General features: G+C 42.3%; 1 protein-coding gene across 3 annotated transcripts in view; it reads right to left on the reverse strand.

The window, feature by feature from the left end:
* The window catches only part of LOC111871457 (rhophilin-2), a 326650-nt gene that overhangs the window by 81671 nt on the left and 220117 nt on the right, over positions 1-24862 (reverse strand). For all 3 annotated transcript variants that reach the window (XM_023864599.2, XM_023864600.2, XM_023864601.2), the window contains exons 2-4: positions 22532-22647; positions 10428-10556; positions 5782-5857 (exon numbers count right to left, since the gene is read on the reverse strand). In XM_023864599.2, the coding sequence (XP_023720367.1) occupies positions 5782-5857; positions 10428-10556; positions 22532-22647 (321 nt within the window). The remainder of the gene's footprint in view (positions 1-5781; positions 5858-10427; positions 10557-22531; positions 22648-24862) is intronic.

The raw sequence follows: 24862 nt of genomic DNA on the forward strand, positions 1-24862 counted from the left end.
TTTAACAGCGCCACGTGAGCCTGCTGGCGTTCGTATGAAAGGAAATGTCTTGATACAAGCGGGTGTCAGGGTTCATTTACTAAAACCTGCCTATTCACATCGAAACAAGGTTCGCAGTAGGCAACACTGCTATCGAGATGTGCCGTTTCTTGAGGGGGGGGATCTTAGATTAGGGCACTTAACCTCAAGAAGCATCCGTGAGATAGCACTATAATGAGATTACTGTCTCACGGCGCTGAAGCATCCGTGACATAGCACTATAATGAGATTACTCTTTCACGGCGCTGAAGCATCCGTGACATAGCACTATAATGAGATTACTCTTTCACGGCGCTGAAGCATCCGTGACATAGCACTATAATGAGATTACTCTTTCACGGCGCTGAAGCATCCGTGACATAGCACTATAATGAGATTACTCTTTCACGGCGCTGAAGCATCCGTGACATAGCACTATAATGAGATTACTCTTTCACGGCGCTGAAGCATCCGTGACATAGCACTATAATGAGATTACTCTTTCACGGCGCTGAAGCATCCGTGACATAGCACTATAATGAGATTACTGTTTCACGGTGCTCAAGCATCCGTGAGATAGCACTATAATGAGATTACTCTTTCACGGCGCTGAAGCATCCGTGAGATAGCATTATAATGAGATTACTGTCTCACGTTGCTGAAGCATCCGTGAGATAGCACTATAATGAGATTACTGTTTCACGGTGCTGAAGCATCCGTGAGATAGCACTATAATGACATTACTGTCTCACGGTGCTGGCTGGCGTGCAATTCATTGACAACAAAATGGCTTAGAGGAACAATAAGCTTTGCTACAAAGGCTGCAATATTCTTGTTTCTCGGAATTTGAATTCAATGCACCATTCAACAGCACATCAAAGGTTTTTAGAGGAAGGGAAGGAAGGGCTTCTGAAACACGGGAAAGTAAACGGACTCAAAATTCAACCATAGTACGTTGCTGATATAAATGTGGAACGCTACACGTGTGAGAAAATTGTAATTGCTGAATCGTTTCAGATGAATCAGATACGGAGGAGAGGGACTGAACCCCTGCCGCCTAAAATATCCCCTAATTGGACATCCCTGGTCGCAATCTATTATATATAGCTGATAAATACCTGTTTCTCTTTGGGATTCACCTAAACACTAATTATGTGGGATCAGGAAGATTGTTTGGAAGTATTCAATCCTTCTGGATCGATTAACAGAAACGTAAGAAGTTACCCAAAAGATATCTGAAAATGAGGTTCAGCTCTGAAGTCACTTAAAAGCACACAACGTTACACTTGCACGAACACATCCGTGTGAATTAAAAGTTTGGTTCTGATGGATACTAAATTTAGCAAAATCCAAACTGCGGAAATTACCTCCAAAAATTTGATTCCCCATGATATGGTTCCCCGACAGCCTTCAGGGAGAACAATATTCGAAACTAATGATAGAATGGCTACTACATGTGCTGACGATGGTAAATTTCAGAATTACGGGGTGTTTTTCGGGTTTAAAAACCGAGCAAAAGAGTACTGGAAGATCAAAGAAGAAATTTGTATCTGAACACAAGCTGATCTATCCCACTAAGTACTACTACACCACGAACAGCGAATCCACAGAGCTGTATACAAGAGTGCAAGGAGGGTTCAGAGAAAGGGGTCGTGACGTAGTTGAGAATCTGAACGCATAGAATGCAAGTCTAATTGCACTAATTCCATGGAGCCGAGTCCTTCTTGAGAAGCCACCAGACGCTCAGCTACTCAAGAATTTTCAAATATCTTATTAAATCTGAAGGCTCCATGCTCGCAAGAGCACACCACTGGTCCCTATCCCGAGCCAGATGATCCTGTCCATAACACCTCATCCTATTTCTCTAAGATGCATTTTAATATTATCATCCTACCTATGTTCAGGTCTTCATACCGGTCTTCCTGGCTATCCCACCAAAAACCTGTATGCATTCCTCGGCGCCCCATGCATGCTACATGGTCTACCAATCTTATCCTCTTTGACTTGATATTTGGCGAAGAGTACAAGTTATTAAACCTCTTATTGCTCAGTTTCCTCCAGGCTCCTATCACTTCATCCTTCTTCCTTCCACACATTTACAAAAATAAAGGGAGGCTCGATTAATCGCCGGACTAAAGCAATGCCCTACACTGACTGTCATCGAAACTGCATGTTTCGGAAGCACCGACTGTTCATCTAACGGTTCTGATTTCGGTGATACTTTATTATAAGTGTTACACGTGATATTTGTCTGCGATAAATAGAATCAAATTAACTTCGTTAATTAATAATAAATATTTTCCAATTCAACCAGACTTGCTCAGCTGATTTTTGTTAGAACAGCTGAAGTGTGCGCGTGCATATGAAGCCTGTATGTATGTATGTATCTTCTTCTTCCTCTTCTGCAAATTCAAGGAATAAGTCATGACCTGTTGCAAGATTACAGGAACTGTGCCCATCTCCTTCATGGATGTCCAATATCCTGTCTTCTAACAGAGTGATAAAGTAAGTTGGCCATAGTAAACGTCCAGGAAGCATTCTTCTACATCACTACGTCATTTCCTTTGGTATTCTTGTATTTCTCCCACCACTCTTTTCTTTCCTAACTGTTTCCATATCAAAGTGCTCCACATTTCATCCCTCTGTGAGACACTTAACCTAAATTCGTACGCTTCTATTCTCCCCCAATCTTCTTCTAGTACTCATGTTTCACTGCCATATTGTGGGGCTGGTTTAGCAATAACATTATGCGTTCTCAATTTCTCCTCCTTCCTTATGTTCTTCTCAAAATATATTTTAATACAAATTTAATTTGTTATATTTTTAACATTACCTTCTAAGCACATATTCTTTTTGTATAGTTACATAATGCATCTAAGAAATAAAGTAAAAAAAGTAAAGCTATCCCTGTAACAGGCCGTGGAGGCCCATAGGGTTGTGAGATGTTGAGGTTCCCACATTTTCTAGACAATCGGCTCATAGATGGCGGTAAGGTTGTCAGTCCTACACGCCGGCCGCCCTTTACACTCAAGAATATTCCTAGTACTCATTTCTGTTAGAGGCTGAGTCGACGCCAGGGCCATAGTGCCGCTGAAAGGATTAGGTCAATTGAAAAAATTTAATGACCTCATCGGGACTTGAACCCCCGACCTTCCGGCTTGAAGCATACTGCCTCAACCAACTACGCTACCGCGTGCCCCCACATACTGCATCTAAAATATTTAAATATGTTCGCTTGTTAATTATATTTCACCTGTAACTATCTTTTTTTATTGCTTGTGGGGTGGGACTAAGTCCCTTCTACTGCGGCCACTCCTGGCCTATTGTACCAGCCGCAGATGATAGGTGAGGGTGATTGTGGAGCAATTGGTGGAATGAAGATTGGCAGGGAAAACCGAAGTACTCGGAGAAAACCTGTTCCAGCGCCACTTTGTCCACAACACATCCCACCTGACCAGACCCGGGATCGAACCCGGGCCGCCGCGGTGGAAAGCCAGCGACTGACCGCTTGTGCCATTGCGCGGCCCCCTTCTTCATTTGCTAACATCTCTTTGTAGTATTATTTCCACTCTTCCTCAGAGATCAGAGCAACACCTGTTCTGTAAGCAGTTTCACTTGTTATATTTTTAAACACCATCAAATAAAACTTTTGTCCTAATATTTCTATTTGATTCTTAAAGTAACGGAATCTTAAACTTTTTGAGAAGAGCTGACTTTACTGTTTGTGATTTCTTCAGGTAATCTTATTTTCGAACATAGCAAGCAACGATCTGCATCAAACTCAACCCCTTCACTGCTTCGTGTGTGTCAGACATACAGCTACATTTTTATTTGTTATTATTATAATCAATATTGGACCTAGTTCCTCTGTCAGCCCAGGAATATGTATAAAAATCTCCCAATTGTTGCCAGTTGGCATCTATTATTCTTTCTCTGTGAGGTGATATTAGTTCTGGTATTACTGCATCATGAACCCTTGCATTTATATTAACTGCAACCATAATAGTCATTTTCTTCCTGCCTCATGTATGTTTCCTTGAAGCTGTGGCACAACACTATTTCCTCAGATTTCCCTTCGACTGGAGCATATACTCCTGTAATACAGCAATGCGATTTTTCTGTAAATATCCTCTCACTCAATCAGGAATATCTGTAAAAAGTAAAAGTAAAGTAAAGCTATCCAGGCCGTGAAGGCCCATAGGGTTGTGAGACGTTAAGGGTCCCACATTATCTAGAAAATCGGCTCAAAGATGACGGTAAGGTTGTCAGCCTTACGCGCCGGCCGCGCTTTACTCCCCAGGAAAATTATTTAATTAATTCCTGGTTCTCATTTCTGTTAGAGGCTGAGTAAACCCCAGGGCCGGAAGGATTAGGTCAATTGAAAAAAATTCAATTACCTCATCGGGATTTGAACCCGCAACCTTACTGTTCTTTATTTTTTCCTTTCCTTACAATAATGCCTATGCCAGCTACTGGTATCTTCACTTTCTCTCCTTCAGAATATGTAAATATATAGTCATCATCTCTTCAGTGCCTTTGGCTTTCTTGCTGGTTTCGGATACCACTAAAATCTCACTTTTCCTTATTTTAATCTGGTTTATTGCCACGGTGTTCCATGTGGTAGTTGTCACGTTTTCTAACAGAGCTCTCCTAGATTCAGTCATTATATTATTCACCACTGCATCTGCCCAATAGAATCCTCTAGACTTCTGAGAATCACAAATTCCTCCAAACATGTTAAGAGCATGTTGAAGGATAGATTCATAATGGGACTTCAATCTTCGAGTTGTACAATCCAACTCCTCATTGTATTATTACCTAACCAAGAAAGCTGCTTCCTCTGCTCACCCTGCCACTTAAGTTCTTCATTTCTTATCTTCGTGACCAATGTGGACTTGCCCCGAAACGTTTCAGCCGCTCCTCCCTGAAGTTCTGATACTGTTATTTCCCATCTCTAAGCAAATGCTACCTCCCAGAATCAGGAGTATGTGGAGCCTGCCTGCGCCAGGACGCCAATCCCTGAGATGTCGTTATTTCTAGAGAGGCGGCCCACGCTGGCTACCTTCATATCTATATAGAGCAGACAAGGATGATCAGATGGGCAGGGCATGTAACATGCATTGGAAATGAGTGCATATAGGGTTTTGGTAAGAAAACCTGAAAGAGACCACCAGGAAGACCTTAATGGAAGGATAGTATTCAAAAAGAGAGAAACTGGATTCATCTGGCTCAGGGAAGAGACCAGTGGCAGGTTCTTGTGAATATGGTAAAGGACCCTTGGGTTCCATAAAATGGTTAGAATTTCTTGCTGAGCAACTTTCGGCTTCTTAAGAAGGGCTCAGCTCTAAGGAGATAATTAGTATACGCAATTCATATACTGTAAATGTTCTTCAGGTTCGTGGTTTACACAGGATACATTACATGTGAACATGCACTTAATCAGAACACATGAGCCCAGTAAACTGAGGCTGGACCTTAACGCCTCTTGGCTGTTGTGATGTCCATAACACTTACGCGTAAGTAACAGCTTCTAGCAATAACACCAATCGGCACACTGTGTATGTGCTTCGTTATGGCAACTGTCGAAATGCTCTTGGATCAGACGCGAGAACATTCAAGCTTGAAGCAGACGACCTTCGCGTACCGTCTGCTAATGACATGCTCATGAGCCACCACGACCCATAACGTCTTCACGGGAGAATGAAGATAATAAAGTACAGTAATCCGTAATGTTATAAATTTAAATTATTGACCCTTACTGACCTTGAAAGGTTCACGGAAGTCGATTTCTTTAGTTTCCTTCAGGCCAAGTGGAATCATTGGCATGACAGGTTCAGTGCTGAAAACCAACAAGTAAGAATTATTTATTTTATACATAGTACCAGGAAAACAATCGAAAGTAACAGGATCACAGTTGTGATAAAAAGAGGCATTAGTCGCAAAGATCGTATATATTGAAACAGTTCACTAAACAAATTAACTGTGTGTGAAGCAGCCTAACTGGAAAATGTAAGAGAAATATAGATGAATATAATCAGATATATTTTAGTTCAAGAACTGACATCATCCTGTTTAGTTTGGTACAGAGAATAACGGTTTCCCCATTTTTTCTGCATGCGTGTGAAACGTAGCATATGACAGAAGAACGTAACACTAAATGATGAAATGAGTGAATGTAGTATATTAAATAACAACAACAAAAATCACAATTTATGCAGAATTTCTTTTTAATTTGCATAGTGGGGGGTGGAGTTCAGTGGGGTCCACTCGGCACGGCGGCCACTGATTGGCCTATTGTACCTGCCCCGATTGATTATGATGATGGAGAATTTGGTGGAATGAAGATTAGAAAGGGAAACCGAAGTAATCGGAGAAATCCCGCCCCAGCGCCACTTTGTCCACCACAAATTCCACTTGACCAGACCCGGGATCGACCCCGGGCCGCCGCGGTGGGAAGCCAGCGACTAACCGCTTGAGCTATGGCGCGGCTTCCTGCGTATTGGTGCTAGTACTAGATAAGGGGATTGGTCATCAGGATAAAATGAGACTCAAGTTTCTGTGTGCCTCCTTTCACCTATACACGTTACTGGGTCGTTCAAATACAGGGATAGCGGATTCCACTTCGTTTGGAGGTATGGATATGTGTCCGCGCTTCGGTTTTATTTCTGTGGTGTTCTGAAACTAAACCCAAAGAATCCTAGGCTTCCAGTAACACAGTGTCAAAGGTAGGGTGGCACGTGTGACGAAAATGACGGGTTCCAATTCGGATGATTGGGTTTATTAGCACCTTGGTTACAAATTCTCTTAATCACACTTAAACACAGCGCTATCGCTGATCCACACAATTTCCAGTTCACGTTGCATACGCACTAAGAATGTCCGTCTTCATTAGTCGTCTCCTAGCAACGGATCTCAACCCAGAAACTGCCACTTCAACTCACTATGAAGTCTTCTTGCTATTTCGTCATCAATCACTCTGGAACCACGGAGCAAAAAAAATTTTCCGGATTCACTCCTCCAGCTTACGGCTAACTCTGTCACTGCATACACTTCTCTTATAAACATTTTACACAGACCCCACGGAAAACACCGTCTCTATTGTTGGTGACGACACCGCTTATGTGGAAGTGTGTTTCCCGAGCCGTTGCTTAGAAATGGGTTGTATAACCATGTTTTTCCACCGCTGCTCCGCGCAGACGACATAGAAAACACAGTTTCATCTATTGATGCATGTTGGACCGTGTTTACAAAGCTGTTGACTGGGAGCGCGATCATCAACTCTGTTACAATAGATTTAGAAAGGCTGACACAGTTCCATCTCCACTGCCGAAGATAGTTCGACCGAACAGCATATAGTGTGTTGGATAGGAAATGAGAGACGAGCGAGAAAAAATGCCGCGAAAATAGCGTATGCTCTCTGTAGGTTAGAGTAATGCTATCATCAAATCATTTGTAAGTAAACTTCATCGTCCTATGTTTTACTTTTAAATTAAGTTCCATTTATCTGGACTGTTCCACATAAATTAGAGTGAATACAACATTCATACGATAGACATCCGTAACAAACACTATCTGTGCTTGCCGTCCTTCCGTTTGTTTTACGAATAGGAATATTTTCGAAACTACAGAAAGGCTCTCAACAAAGTTTGACTTTATTTTGGTCCACGTCAGTCAATTACAGGTATAGCTCCTACTATGTCAGGCGGGCAAATTCAACTTTATGAAAATAAAAAAGGTTCATCGTATTGTAATTGGTACACGTTATAACACTTTTAATTGGTAATAAAATAAAAGTAAGTAAAGGTATCCCTGTAACAGACCATGGAGGCCCATAAGGTTGTGAGATGTTGAGGTTCCCACATTTTCTAGACAATCGACTCATAGATGGCGGCAAGGTTGTCAGCCTTACGCACCGGCCGCCCTTTACCCCCAAGAATATTCCACGAATATTCCTGATACTCATTTCTGTTAGAAGCTGAGTCGACCCCAGGGCCATAATGGGGCTGGAAGGATTAGGTCAATTAAAAAAAAATCCAATGACCTCATCGGGACTCGAATCCGCGACCTTCTGGCTTGTAGCATAGTGCCTCATCCAACTACACTACCGCGTGCCCCTTTTTAATTGGTAATATTTAACAAAATATAGAAAGAATACAAGTTAATTCCCACTGTTGTCCTGTTGGTTGTCACGGAAATCTTGTGTTTAACAACTTGATACCTGCTGCTATTCGTTACAAGAGTAACTTGTTTTTGTTAATATTCGTTGCCGCGGAAACATGATTGCCGATCCGCCGCTCAGCAATGGACGTCTGCTCCAGCTACACCATTCCGGATTTCAGCCGTTATGTCACAATACTGTTATAGGTACACACATTGCTAGGCAACGGGTTGGTAAAAGAGTTCCCGCGAAGACAGATTCTGGTAAACAGTCCGCTGCTATGTCACGCAACAATAAAACGAATGTTTATAGCTCGTTGCTAGGCAACAATCACCGCACCAATGGACTGGTGAGAAATCTATCATGTGGCTTGTTTTCAATGTGGTCCACGCTGTTCCCAGTTCTAAGCAACAGAACCGTAAACACGTCTACAATAATATGAATTTTCCTTGGAGTCCGTGCCAAAGGTTTATAGGAGACAGTGAAGGCCGTTTAAAGTCAGTCATAGTTGAGAAGCCGTGAGTCAAGGAGACGAAGCCGTCACGGAAAGGGAGTCCAGTAGGCTTCAACAGTTGAGAGTATTAGGACTAGAATGGAGCGTGTACTTAATGAATTGTGAATATTAATTGAGTACAATTAGGACAGAAGAGTACAGAGTAACTGAAGACGAAATAATAAGACGACCTCCTACTGATTTGAAATGCTAGTTTCTGTGTTGAGATCCGTTGCCAGGAGACGACTAGTGAAGACAGAGAATCCTAGTGCGTGTGCAACGGTGAACTGTAAATAATGTAAATCAACAATAACGCTGTATTAACTGTAATTAAGATACAGATTGTAGTCGAAGAGCTAATAAACCCGATCATCCGAACTAGAACCCCTTATTTTCGTCACGCGTACCACCTACACGTGACAATATTATAAATGTATTCTGATATCATTGTGATGTTCTATATTCTGAATACAAAATTTGAAAAAAAATGCGTATATTCTTCAAAGATTTTTACAATACACAATTCCAGGCCCTAGATAATGGATCACTAGTACTGCTCCCACCCCAAAGGTTCAGGCGTTCCAAGATGAGTATATTGCCAATTAAATAGCAGAAACGACGTTGGAGCGGTCTGAAATGGATGTCCACACTAAACTTAGTATAAATCAGTCAATTAATTCAAAGTTGGAAGGAGGGTACACAAACAAATAAATAAATGAACAAACAAACACACACAAAGAAAGCATGATGATCTCACAAACCTACCTGCTTTCACTAAGAAATTAGGTAAATTTCTGTCCTGGCATAATTCAGTTAAAAAATTAAAGTCTCTTGATGCAGGGACCACCGGTTTTCGGCATAATTTATTTCTGGGTCCGTGCGATGGCAGCAGTCACATGTTTTAAGGCACACCATGAAATGAAGCCACAGACATGACACAATTTCATTCTCACCAAAAATAATCTGCAGTACTTGAGAACAGGCATTAGAGACTGGCCGAATTTATATTCCAACCTGACTGAGATCAGACGGAGAAAACGTTAACAAAAGTAGATAAAGAGGAATTACTTTTTTAGGATTGTTAGTGGGTACCTGTCGAAACACAAAGAGAAGTCACTCCCGATCAAAACTCGGATGTTTTTATAGAAGCTTAGAGAGTGTCTGATTTAAGTTTCCATGTGGTGGATTAATTATTCACATACATTTGTTTGTATAAATGTTAATTTTATGGAAGGAATAGCTCAGTCACTGCACACACTGGTTGCGACCTGGACGACCGGGGTTTGATTCCGGGCAGGAGGAAAGATTCTCTTTGGCACACATCAAGATCGGCTGCGTTCCGACCAGTCTCCTACTCAATGAATTTCGGGGGATATTGCCTCGTGGATAAAGCGACCTTGGAGTGAAACTGGCTCACCTTCTCTACTGCCGATATTCATAATGCATGGAGCTATATTTACCGTAGGGCCACGCCATAGCTCAAGCGGTTAGTCGCTGGCTTCCCACCGCGGCGGCCTGGGTTCGATCCCGGCTCTGGTCAAGTGCGATTTGTGGTGGAAAAAGTGGCGCTGGGGCGGGTTTTCTCCGAGTACTTCGGTTTCCCCTGCCAATCTTCATTCCACCAAATTCTCCATCACCATTATCACCCGGGCAGGTTACAACAGACCAATCAGTGGCCGCCGTGCCGAGTGGACACAGTTGGACTATATACCTACGGTTATATGGCTCGTTGCTTAACTAATAGGACAAACATCTCACCTGTCATTTTGGTAGAGCTCCACTGAACCGTTCAGTTCTGCGAGCTGTTCCTTGAGAAGCTGAAGATTAGAGTTGACGAAACTCAACTCCAAAGCCACTGTTTCCTTCAGTTTTCTGTTTGTAGTCGCTCTGGAAAGATAATACAAGCAAAAACACATGAGACTCGTGACAGACATGTACAATAAAATTGACTCGAATGCGTGAAATAATTTATAGACAATCTTTGAATGGAGAACCCAGAAGGGAAAACATAATTTGGAAGAATAAGTAGTGAGGTTAACATTCATACACATTTCATGAAATACGACGTGATAATATGCATTGGATTCATACAGCTCTGTATATGGACCAGTTGGGAATCCTTGGAACAACGTAATGAAACAATGAAAGAAGGATAATTCGATAATTCCTTAACTAGTTTTGTGACCATTCGATTCGAAAGGAAAACGTTGCTCCATTTAGCTAGTTAAATATTATTCTGGTCTTAACAATTAATAGTACACTCACTTCTGCTTAGCTGAATAATATTTCAGTCATAAGAATGTTATGGTATTCAGCTGAAGGATGAACAGCCGTGGACTTAAGTTGGGAATTCAGTGGATTCGTCATTAAAGCACGCATTCGACCAAGAATTCGTCATTTACATTTTTCTCATGTGTTCCTGCAAGGCCGTAAAGTTTAATTGTCCGTGCAATGAAGTTGTTTGGATCATCATCTGTTGCTGAAAAGCAATACCAGGGCGGGGTCGCCATCATACCTTCACGTTGCAAGACAAAGCCTGATGGGGGAGGGCTTAGACGAAACAAAGAAGAGTAATATTCCGATACACGGCAGTACTACAAACAAACAAAGAAAAAACTCCATGATTTCAGTCAGCAAGCGAACTATACCGACCGAGCGACCGCCGCTTCTCGGCGAAGTTTAGTGCCAAATTTGCGGAAAGCGGGTGTCACGTGGTCAGCGCAACGAATCCCCACGGCCGTTAATTTCGGTTTTCTAGACCGGAGCCGCTATTTACTTGAAGTAGCTCTTCAGTTATCATCACGAGGCTGAGTGGACCACGTTCCAGACCCACTACTTCTCCGAAAAAAATCTGAAAACGCGGGGAATCGAACCCGGACCTCTGGATCTGTAGCCAGGAACGTTGACCACACATGCTTTATATACATAAACAGGCGACTTTCAGACGGAGAAATCGTGGAGCAGTACAAAACAAAGTAAATAATATAAGAATTATGGAGAATATTATCTTCTTGGATATGACTTCGTGTAATCCGTTGAAAGTCAACCGACGTTTGGGAGGAACATATCGCCTCCGCCTTTATGATGTAATAAGCCAAGCAAAACACCAGCGTGAAAGCAGATCTGAGAATAACACTGAGGGGGCAAAAGAGTGAGAAGACACCCACTGCATGCAACATCGCTTCCGTCGTCAGTGTTCTTCAGGCACACCCAGAGTAATAAATTGTACTACTAACAAAAAGATACTGATACAACACAGCATTATTCCCCGTATTTCTATATATATCAAAAGTATCTCATATAAGGCTCAACAAAATTTCTGGGAAGACTTAATCGCCTGCGTTCCTTTCACTAAAATTAGAGTTTCTGTTACAAGCAAAAAGAAAAATAGCTCTTCAGTACGTATGCCTAGTAAAGTCAATAAAACAATACAGATGAAAAGGCTGCAGTGCTGGTACTACTTATGAGGCAGCTAAATGAAGTACGTCGTCAAGATGGCCATAGATGGGATGATAAGCATACCGAGTTTCACTACGATCGGCTCAGACATTCAAAAGTTGATGGGTTTGGGGGGAGGGGTGAACACAGAGACACAAGGAAGCAGATACAGAGCTGTAAGGTGATCTCATAAGCCTACTTCCATTTCTAGTTTCGAAAGTGAGGAAAATAATTTTAAAATTAGGTGTACAATTCATGCCTCTTTTAGAGCGGGTCGGCTGTGAAAAATTTGACAAATGCTGATGTGAACTTGCGCAAACAAGAAGTTTACTTCAGATTCGAAGGGACCATAACGAAATCATTCCAACAGATTTTAGTACGAAACCCCCAATATGGATAGAAACGGTGCAAAAGGGAGGACGGACACTCTCGCCCTCCTCACCGCTGGTTTAGCGTACACCATGCATTGCATGCAAGGACTTAGGGCAGGGGAAACAGGATGCATGTATTCAAAGTGAGCAGTTCTGCTGCACTACTAAGTTCTTCCACGGAACTTCGGGAGCAGTATTTTCCACATGTCACGGACATGTATCATAGTTCATAATCACAATTCCTTCATATGTTCATCTGTATTGTTAAATAAGCGTGCAAGCAAAACCAAAAAAGCTATCAGTAAAAAGTCAGCACTTTTCGGTGTCTAGTATTTATTAAAAATCCACTAAACGATTAACTTATATTGTTAATCTTACGGCGGTACATATCTCAAACGTTAACTGCTGAACTCCTGTTGCTCGTTCTTAGTCTTACTGACAGTTTCCTCTGCCATAATTTCTTGTATATGTGGTGAAAAATGTAATTTAAAGAATACAGAGGAGGTTTGACGCTAGAAAAAAGGATGTCTAAGGACTTACGAGATATGCAATTTTGTGTCAAAATTCAAAATAGGACAAATACGTAATAGCATACACAAACAAAGCAATGAACAGCACAAACATCTGTTAAAGGGCCCAGTAAAAAAATAAATACTTAAATAACGGTTGCCTGGTGAAATTATCATATGGATTTTTCTTCTGGTTTTGCTGGAGCTACATGGCAAGCGATAAAAACGATAAAAACAGCGATTCGGATCAGCAGTAATCACCGATAAGGGGGAAAGGTAATCTTGCACCTTTTGTGTTACTGTGTGCTACGAGGAACCTACGTTCACTTGCCTTTCCCTAAATCAGACTCAATGCATATACTGTAATGTACATCACTTCGGAACGAATATCGGCAGTCCCAAGAACCTTCAGACATTTGCATACGTCTCACATTAAGTCCTCTATCACAAACTTCCATGGCTCTTTCACGCAGAGAGAAAAATCGAAAATATGCAGTCCTACATTCCTACAGTCCTAACGTCGCCTGTCTTATTCGGTAAGGACAGTAAGCCTAGGATTGGGGCGCGCCATAGCTCAAGCGGTTAGTCCCTGGCTTCCCACCGCGGCGGCCCGGGTTCGATCCCGGATCTGGTTAAGTGGGATTTGTGGTGTACAAAGTGGCGTTGGGGCAGGTTTTCTCCGAGTACTTCGGTTTCCCTTGCCAATATTCATTCCACTAATTGGTCCATAATCATCCTCACCTATTATCTGGGGCTGGTACAACAGGCCAGAAATGGCAGCAGTACAAGGGACTTAGTCCCACCCCACTAGCAATAACCATGGAAATTAACTGAATGCGACATCTGTTATACACGCTGGTAAGGTGAATCATGACAAAGTAATAGCAAAGATCAAACTGAATAAAAAAGGTCTTAGTGTAAGAAGGCCGCACCATAGTTCAAGCGGTTAGTCGCTGGCTTCCCACCGCGGTGGCCCGGGTTCGATCCCGGGTCTGGTCAAGTGGGATTTGTGGTGGACAAAGTGGCGCTGGGGCGAGCTTTCTCCGTGTACTTCGGTTTCCCTTGCCAATCTTCATTCCACCAAATTCTCCATCATCATAATCACCCGGGGCAAGCTACAATAGGCCAATTAGTGGCCGCCGTGCCGAGTGGACGCAGTTGGACTCCACCCCCCCACTAAGCGAATTAAAAAAAAAAGAATTAGTGTAAAGGAGGACAGATGGCATGTGTACATTCTATACGCCATAAAAAAAATCCTATAGATTCCTTAAACAGCGTTGTGATTCTATTGCGATGATGATATAGAATAATTACACCCTAGTTTTACAGAAATTCAAGTTTGTAATTCTTTCTAATATATTTAACTTACACTGAACAACCCGACTAATGAAATGCGCATAACTCCATTACAACAAGAATTAAATCATGGAATCTTTCTCGTAAGTTAATTTCAGAACTAACTTAGAAAGGGACTCCGCTTTGCGAACTAACAATCCAATTATAACATAAGTACTGTAAATAAAAAAATGTCGGTTTCAACAAGCTCTTAGAAATATTTTTAATGAAAAGGTCACAGCTGATGATATACCACTGTTTGGAAGATCCACCTACCGGTGCAATTAGTACTACCATGAAAAAACGCGTGCTTCGCTCCGTTGGCGCACTGTGTTACCACAGTCCCTCACAGAACCATAACGAGATACACAGGCTGAGTTTTGAAAGTATTAAAATTGTTACTGGCATTCATGGTCACGATACCAAGGAGCTCCGAGCCCTAGTCGCTTCGTTCCTACATAAAAAGCTCTAATACCAATTAGACACAGGAAGGTGGATCCCAGAGCCACACTGATGAAGAGAACAATCCCAACAACTCCCAGGTAATTAAGTCCGGTTATCCATCCCGTAGACAGTTACTTTACCTACCGAGCTACTACTCCTGATGGTCGTATTATGTTCGCTTCAAGCATATGAGTGCTTTGTGAGAGCTTGGTTATAAATGTATTGGATTTAACATCTGCCGTCGAGAGTTGTATCAGTTCTGTAGCCTGGAACTGTATCATAAGAAATGCAACTATTTTTGTGTGGAAAAGGAAGTACTACTAATTCTCTACAATTTCGTTGCCTTAGCAATAAAGCCCTAAATTGCACGCGAAAAGACGTTTGGCTAACATCCTCGTCTGAGAACTTCTTATTCGTCCCGCCATATTTCATCATGTAGTCATTTCTGATTTCATGTATATAAACTGAGCAACGTATAATGACCAGCAATTCAGTACGTAAAATTTAGCTGCACCCTAATATTCACATTAAGGGGCGTAACCCAACAGGTCATAAGGTCAACGCGGTCACTCACTCCACAGGTTTTCCAGTTTTTTCTCACTAATCAATCAATCAAGCAATGTAGCTAAACCTTCCTTAGACAGGTAACATTTATGGATTTCCTGTTGCGGAACACGAAGACTCAGGGACAGAGTCGCCCAGAAACAGGAACCATAGCAGCGTGCGCAACTGGTCAGAAATGTCGCCCGTCTTGGTCATTACACAACAGAATGAAATATGAGGGTTCCTAATTAGAGATGTGTATAAGCATCAAATGAATCACCGCATGGCAATCGCCTGGTTTACTGTTTCCCACAGAACATTGTTCTTGTGTGCGTGATGTAATTGTGTATGCAATTAACATTCGAAGAGACAAGGGAATCCTGTTTGCCACGCCTTATAAAGTGAAAATGGAGGGGTTGGGAAGGACAGGTGGGATGTGCCGAGGCACGCGCTGATGCACCTGCATGCCAAGTCAGTCTACAATTGTGTCCGCTGCATCACAATTGAATACCATAGGCAATGCGCTGCGTTAGGTACGGGCCTGGCATTTCATTACCTCCAGGGCAGAAAAGTGTTCTTGAGCGGCTGGCAGTCACTACTAATCTGATCAAGGAACACTACTAGTATGGAACCAGAGGGTTCATAACTGCCTTTTTATAAGTTCGACAGGAAACGTTCTCTCAGAATAATGCAGCTTATATTTTCGCAGATTTTACTGCACTGGTCTCAGGCGGCATATTTGCATTAGGTTTTCCAGACCAAAATCCTGCATCTAGAATTTATTTTCGTTAATGGATGTTACAAGTTCCAGCGCCTTATGTATCTACATTTAATCGCCCTAATAATAGTATGGGAAAAATACAAGCTGTGAAGCCACTATCATTTCTTTGTAGCTGCTAATACATCTCTAAGTATTCCGCACAGAACTTCCGTCTCAAAAATGTGTTTTGAGAATATGATTAATATTAATGATCATTCGTAAATAAACTAATATCGAAAAAATCAGTTCTAACATATGCTAGGTAACACTCTCAGGGACGAAAGAGGATCTTATAAAGGGAGGACAGAAGCACCAATAAACAGTTACCACTTCTTCTGTCATGAGAAAGTACGAACTTCCTTTCTCTCGAGCACACACTAAGAGATACTGTGTAGTTTAATTAATCTGCAGATTATCTGAAAAATTCAGTGTACGAACTTTTAATAGAGCATTAACAATATGAATACGATTTATATGATTTATGTTCTCTTCGCGAGATGGGGGCACGCAGTAGCGTAGTTGGTTGAGGCACTATGCTACAAGCCGGAAGGTCGCGGGTTCAAGTCCGATAAAGTCATTGGATTTTTTTTCAGTTGACCTAATCCTTCCAGCCGCACTATGGCCCTGTGGTCGACTTAGCCTCTAACAGAAACGAGTACCAGGAATATTCTTGGGGGTAAAGGGCGGCCGGCGCGTAGGGCTGACAACCTTGCCGCCATCTATGAGCCGATTGTCAAGAAAATGTGAGAACCTCAACATCTCACAACCCTATGGGCCTCCACGGCCTGTTACAGGGATACATTTACTTTCTTTTTACTTGTCTTCACGAGTCACGTCAATAAAAGACATCCTGCTGCAGAAGGGGCGCAAAGTTGCGGAGGTTTATCTCTTTATTGTTGGAGTTATTTAACAACGTTTCGCCAACTACATACGTTACATAACCTCGAATGAAATGATGTGGGAAGAATTGGTAAGGATTTGGAGGGAAGCGGTCGTGGCCACTTTTAAAATTCACGATTGCGACCTATTTAACGACGCTTCCTTTGGAGCACTGGATGTACAGCGTAGAATAAGGGCGGTGACTGTCAATTACGAACTACAAATGTGGACGAAATCGGTATTAGCCCACTTTAAGGTACACTCCCAACATCAGACTTGAAGCGCTAAGAAAAATAACGACAGCGTACATTCAAGACAGGAAATCTGGGACTCGGAAGACGAAGCAGACATGATGGCCTCTGGCTTCTGAAACTTTGCCTTCTAATACAGGGTGGAACCTGATATAACTAATAACGAGTGAGTCAGATTTGCAATTAATTGCACAAGTAACAACTGCATGGAGCAAAAGCATTGTGAAAGTAACAGCCGCTCTGTTAACGAAGAAAGTCGCAACCTTTACGGAACCCGATAGTTCATTACAGTGTTCACAAAAGATAACCTCAATTATAATCAAAGGTTTGAATTATTCTGGGATGTCTGTGTGTGAATAAATGCAGATTTCCTTGTGTCTAAGTGTGTATGGCAAGCACGTTGCGAGATACAACCGCACACTTCAGTCGTGACAAAGCCACAATGAATACNAAAAGCATTGTGAAAGTAACAGCCGCTCTGTTAACGAAGAAAGTCGCAACCTTTACGGAACCCGATAGTTCATTACAGTGTTCACAAAAGATAACCTCAATTATAATCAAAGAATTGAATTATTCTGGGCTGTCTGTGTGTGAATAAATGCAGATTTCCTTGTGTCTATGTGTGTATGGCAAGCACGTTGTGAGATACAACCGCACACTTCAGTCGTGACAAAGCCACAATGAATACCAAATACGAAGACAGGCGGTTAATGTGGAATGCCAAACGTAAGCCGACGGTTGGAAAGTGGTAACTCAGACGGAACAGACATTCCGCATGAGCAATCTTCAGCTTCTGCTCTGGCGCCGTCCTTGAAAGAATTCTTGAGTTGCATATATTAAACTTATTAAACTCAGTCATTAATCTTCATTGCCTTGGTACATACTTCTCAGTGGAGTGAAACTTGTACAGCCTCTCATACCTTACGGTCATCACCTTCATTCAGCGTGACCAGCCCACAGAGACGAGGCTTCGGTAACACAGCAGCGTATCATCAATACATCTGGTTCACAACTATCATTACCAAATTTTAGGTTGATTTCAGATCTGGAATTTGAACGAGGGCTCATCTGTTTCATTTTCTGAAGCTCGTCTAAATTTAGACCGATAAGTAAATAATTTTTATTTAACAAAAATGGCGGAAAATTAATTTCAATATTGTTTATGGAAACGTTCAGAAGGGACCACAGCTAGACCCTACCTGACCCTGATCAATCCAGCCGACATCCTCACTCCCTAATTCTTTAATGAAGAATAGGATCACAGCACTGTTTATATAAGTAATTAACTTATGATGACGTGCGGCATGGCTGTTGGTTACTACGGGGTGAAGTATGTTACTGTTTAGCAATGGGAGATGTGTAGGTTGGTACGAGGTAGGGTTATCCCTTACGTATGCACATGTGAACGGTGTATTTTCGTCAAAAGTACATAATTATCTCATTAAGATTATTGTCTTCTGGGACATAACGTTGCAGAGTAGTACCACTTCGTATGCAGAGGTCTGTTTGCCACCTGCTTTCATGCTGCTATCTTACGCGACTTATTCTTCAACCCTGAAGACGAAGGAAAACTTCGTTTGACTTTCACCGGACTACATGGCGTTATATTCCAGATGATAGTACTCTTCATAACCAGCACTGCAAGAACCTCAAATCCTACATGACTGTTTCTTCCTTCGTGATCTTCATGTGCATGTTGGCCATGTACAAGGCGCGACAATTTAATTCGCGGAATGGCTCTATGAAAGCAAATTTGCGTAGTTATGCACTACCGGCTGCATTCGCCTTCGAAATACTCTCCTTGCGCAGCCATGCACTTCGTGAGACGATGTTACCACTGCCGGAAACAGTCATGAAAATCGTTTTCCTGAACATCTCTCAGTAACATCACGTTGCGTTGGATGTCAGGAATGTCAGCAAACCTTTGACCCTTCGGGGCATTTTCTTTCTTTTGGAGAGAGCCAAAAATCGCATTGGGCTAAGCTAGTTAAATAAGGTGGATGGTCCGTTTTTGTAATGGATTTCTTAGCCAGGAAATCGCGAACTCTTCACGCATTATGCGCAGTGCGCTGGCGCATTGTCATGGTGGAGAATCCACTTGTCAGACCGGAGTTCGGGTATTTTCCTCCGAACAGATCCCCGAACCTTGCCAGCACTGCCAAATAACACTGCTGGTTCACCGTTTGTCCTTGTGCAATCAATTCACAGTGAATTATCCCCTTGTTATCGAAGAAAAACTTCTCGGGTCATCTTGCACATCTTCTCGCCCTTCTTTGCACCGTCTGCACCATTCAAAAGCATTTGATTTCTTCATAGCGTATTCACCATAAGACACTGTTAAGGCTGGGACCACACGAGCGCACAAAATGCGTTCGTTGTAACGAAAGTCGTGACGTCCGTTGTAGAAATAAACAAAAGAGGCGAATGCTACGATTTCTTCTGGCTCCATTGCAGACAAAAACTACGCACCGCATTCTGCAACTGTGGTGTTCTCAGCAACGTCCGTCATAAAGTACGTTCGTTGCAACGGACGTACTTTGTGCGCTCGTGTGGCCCCAGCCTAATATGGCTAACCTTTCACTGGCACCTTCACAAATCTGCACACAAAACTTGATGTTTATCCGCTGTTCGAGATTCTCGTTACCAATTTTTCCGCCAACAGTATAGCGCGGTGCCTCTGCTGCTTGGGACGAACGACTCATTTGGTCTGTGGGTCATGTAAACACTGGAACATGTCCAAATGTGCTTGGGTACATGAGTTTGCCTTACTCAACACCCCAGCGACATGCTGAGGCCATTCCGAGAATTCAATTGTCGCACGTTGTACTCTGTACATATTGATATAAAATGTTTCATTCAGTTTTCATGAGTTGACATTCTGCGCAATCCATTCTTTCCATAGTATTTTATATTTTGCCATATTGATGAATATGGTTTGAGATGTGTGTTGCATACCCGGAATCATCTTCATGGTATTTCATGTTTTGAAAATGTTCTTTGTATCCACGTAAATTTTACACTCTATTTGCCCTATGTAGACGTTTCTGCAATCTTATTTATATAGAAGTTTATAGAGATCTGTAGTTGCGTCGACACTAACGCGTGTAGTAGATCTTTTACAGTAATATTTGTTTCAAATACTATCTTAATTTTGGTATTTTGAATAGTATCGTAATAGAACGCATTTAGTCACCTGAGTTAGTTAGTTAGTTATTGGAGAGGGTGGGTTTCCCCATGCATTGAGACCAGTATTGGTCCATTGTGCTTCCCTCTATGATAATCTACCAGTCTCTATACTCTACCGATATTGGTGCGTACCATCAATCCCGACCGAGCCAGCGAGTTCGGCCTCTACTGGCTTGGCGGTATCTATAATGCTTCCCCCATCTATCAGAGGCGTTAGAGACTACTGTTGGGCGGGAAATATCCTTGAATTTAGCTCAGTGACCTCCTTTGGAGATATGAGGCTCTTTTACGTGCCGTAAAGCTACGACACGGGACCCACGGCTTAAAGTCCCTCCCGGAGGACTTGTTCCATTAATTTTTCCGCCCTTAAAATTTCCACGACCTCCGCCGGGTTTGAACCCGCGTACCACGAGTCATTAGGTGGGAACGTTACCTCTAGACTACGGAGGCCGCTTAGTTACCTGAGTTAGTAAATGTCCACTTTTTTCGGAGTTATTTGTTTTCTGTAGGATTGTTTGTGTATAAATACACACATTCTTTTGTTGTAAGCATTAACTGTTTATGGTAATGATGATGTTAGGTTAGTCTGTTTGCGTTGTTCATGGATAGCCTGCTTAATATATGGAGCAAACTTTTAAACGTAGCTGTTTTATGTTCACCCAGGTGGCATGAGTTTTACATACAGTTACATCTGATTTTGCTTAATATATCTGAATAGTGCAGAACATATTCGTATGTTCATGTCGGTATACAGAAAACAATATCTTATAATGCTGCTCGCTGGTCGTTTCCTAAGGTAAAATGCGGCCCCTCAGCGGTCTGAATTTCAGCAGCGCTGACATGGAACAGAAAGGAAGTTGAAGAAACGCCGTGCTCGCATGGCAACTTATCTGACATGAAGGTGCGGCAGGAAAGTATAAATCACTGAGGCATTATGCTGCAGGCCATTGGTTTCCGTTATGTTTCTTACTTGCAGCGATATCGCATAACTGTATTCACTTCCAGCGACAAAAACAGTTTTGAGTGCATCTTGTGGAATGCACTTACGACTAGATCTTACTGAAACAGGTCTTGGAACTGCGTTTTCCGGTTCGTCATTAGCTATACGCGTTTTATATGCAATAAAGGATCCCGGTAAGGACCTGACGGAGAGGATACGAAACATTATACAGTCTGGAATACACGGTTTCCAAATGCTTTCTATATGAAGTTACATTTCTCGTCTTGGTGCATTTAGTAAAAACTCAAGTAGATTGTTATGAGAACTAATTAAGCTCACAGACACTACATTACGTAACAGCAGCATCTCAGTCTGCACAGGCATATGCCGCAGAGAAATAGGCCACGAAAACTTCCTTCCACATCTATTCCAGTATATGTAAAATGAAAAGGGGTTTTCAGACAAAATCATATATACGTATGTAGAGTTTTGCTGATTTCGTGGCTTAAGTTTTAATTTTGTCATGATTTAAGATGTCGGTCCTGCTAGCCGCGCGCTTCAAGATCTGCTGGTTCTTAAGGCTCCTGCAAGCTGGATCGGGGGTTTGGATTTCTTTTGGGGCATGTAAGTGTTTGTATAAAGGCTTTGCGATTCTATGATTCTCTGTATAAATAGTACAAGTATTAAGAAATTCCGTCACCGTCAGAAGAGGCGAAGACTAGTGAAGTACAGCAGCTATGAGGATAGTGATTTCTTCACTTTACAGTTTCTTTTCCCTCCCCCCCCCTTTTTTAGTCTTCCTTCCGATTGGGCAAAATTCTGCGAACCAACACTGAATTATGATTATGTCCATTATTACAACTTGCCAAATATGACAATACATTTTTCTTAAAATTCCGTAAAACCTTTTTTTTTAATTCGCTTAGTAGCGGGGGATCAAATTGGGTCCACTCATTTGGTGGAATGAAGATTGGCAGGGAAAACCGAGGTACTCAGAGAAAACCTGCGCGGCGCCACTCTCTTCACCGCAAATCTCACTTGACCAGACCCGGGATCGAACCCGGGCCGACGCGGTGGGAAGCCAGCGACTAACCGCTTGAGCTACAGCGCGGCCTTGGAATTCCGTAAGTAACGAAACGTCACTGACATATGCACAATATATGCGGATGTTAGCAGTCACAAGTTTAAGGCACGAAATATACTCACTTGAACAGATTTTCTGCACCTGCTCGAAGCCTCAGCTCTTTGTTGATCTCCTGATTGAGCTTGGAACGTTTGTTCTGCAGTTTACCACGGCATGTTGCCACACGTGGATCTGAACCCTGGAACAACAGATAATCACTATAAGTGAACCTATTATCAACGTAATCTAAGTACGTAAATCAGTGAAACTGGATATATTACATTCCTATATTTATACACACAGCAATGAGACTACACATCAGTTAGCTTATCGGTATACAAGGTTGCAAAACAGAAGACAAAAAGAAAGGAATGCGTAACGTTCGTCTCGGAGAATCTGAAGGAAGTGACAACCACGAAGAATAAAGCATAAATAAGAGGACATATTAAAATGGACATTAGAGGAATAGATATTAGCATGTGAAGGGGGGCACGTGACGAAAATAACAGGTTCTTGATCGGATGATAGGATTTATTGGCACTTCGGTTACAATTTCGCTTAATTACACTCAATTATAACGCTATCTCTGTTGTACACACTTTTGCATACGCACAAGGATTTTCCGTCGTCACCTAGCAATGGATTTCAACACAGAAACTAACATTTATAACCATAAAGAAGTCTTGTTATTTCGTCTTCTATCACTCTGTACTCCTCTGTGCTAATCTGCAGTCAACTAATCTTCACAGTTCACTAAGAACATGCTCCATTCTCGTCCTTGTACTCTCATCTGCACTGCACTGCACTAATCTACGCTATAACAGATCATCGCTACATAGGTTCCGCATGGACCACACAGAAAACACAAGTAACGTGATTGTTATCTCTCCAATCCATTGGCGCGCTGGCTGCTGCCTAGCAACGAGCTGTAACATTCGTCCTACTGTTGCGTGCGCGTATCGCGGGGTTTTTTTTCGAGTCGTTGCCTAGGAACAGGTTGCATAACCCCGTTGTTCTATTGTTGCGTGCGTGTATTATTTAACAACGCTGTTTGTGTGGCTCAACCATTCTTGCATGGATCAAATACGACACGTTAATAAATGTCAATTTGGCTAATCTATCTCGATGTGTCCAACTTTGAGCTTTTGTGGACACAATGATGGGTATCTTGGGTCCAAAAGTACGGAACCTTTTGACCAGTAGCGCTACCACCGACTGTTTAGAGAAGAAGCCTTACGACATATTGATATATATACGCTGGTGGTTAGGTCATCACAGGTGTAAAATATTTAAATACGCGGGTATTCAGATGCCCTAGTGCAGAAGTGAAATGATGTAAACACATCCGTTGTGCGATTCCAATATATTTATAAAGGTGACTTTTGAAAAATACTGCGATACTGCAGTCTGATGTATAGAATTAGCTTTAAGTCTTCAGACAACGTCGGCACTATACTGTAGTCTCCTGCGCCGTTGCCGACTGGATAACGAATATATCCCTTTGTATCTATCGGATGTCATCCCCAGGTGTATGCAGTGTACCTGTATAAGGTGGGGGGGGGCACGCGGTAGTATAGTTGGTTGAGGCACAAGGCTACAAGTCGGAAGGTCGCTGGTTTAAGTCCCGATGAGGTCACTGGATTTTTTTCAACTGACCTAATCCTTCCAGCCGCACTATGGCCCTGGGGTCGACTCAGCCTCTAACAGAAATGAGTACCAGGAATTAATTAAATAACTTTCCTGGGGAGTAAAGCGCGGCCGGCGCGTAAGGCTGACAACTTTTGAGCTGATTGTCTAGATAATGTGGGACACTGAACGTCTCACAGCCCTATGGGCCTTCCACGGCCTGGTACAGGGATAGCTTTACTTTTTTATACACATACCATCTTAAAGCCCGTAACCTTTCTTTAACACTCTGTGTACAAGGAATTCACCATATGACGCTGGAACGCCGCCGTAAGCTGTACGAAGTTTCCCCAAAGCACCCGTCTCGCCAACTGCTAATTATTACGTACTCCTCTGTGTTTAAGAAGGGCGAAACTTGGATACGTTCCCCGTACATGGAGTGTGCATAAGCCAAAGTCATCTTTACGCATTGGCAGACCACATTTACAGGAATGAGAAAGTTGTTTTCCATCAGCCACCTCATTCCCCACCAGAAGATTCGGTTTCGAATGAAGGAGCGTGCATGTTCCTTCAGTGAGAGAAACGAACGCCCCACTGTTTGAACACATACTAGTTTCCAAACGCGTTCTTCACGATTTTGTATTGGGCTCTAAAGGGTCCAGAAGTCAGCTGATATAAACGGACTATAAAAGCAACCATAATGGACACTATATCGTTGTCGATGCAGATGGAGAGCACGGGATTTTCATTACACGCAGGCAGAAATTGCACACCAAATACACAGTTTC

This window comes from Cryptotermes secundus, unplaced genomic scaffold (genome assembly GCF_002891405.2).
Source record: "Cryptotermes secundus unplaced genomic scaffold, Csec_1.0 scaffold434, whole genome shotgun sequence".
In the NCBI taxonomy this organism is placed as follows: domain Eukaryota; kingdom Metazoa; phylum Arthropoda; class Insecta; order Blattodea; family Kalotermitidae; genus Cryptotermes; species Cryptotermes secundus.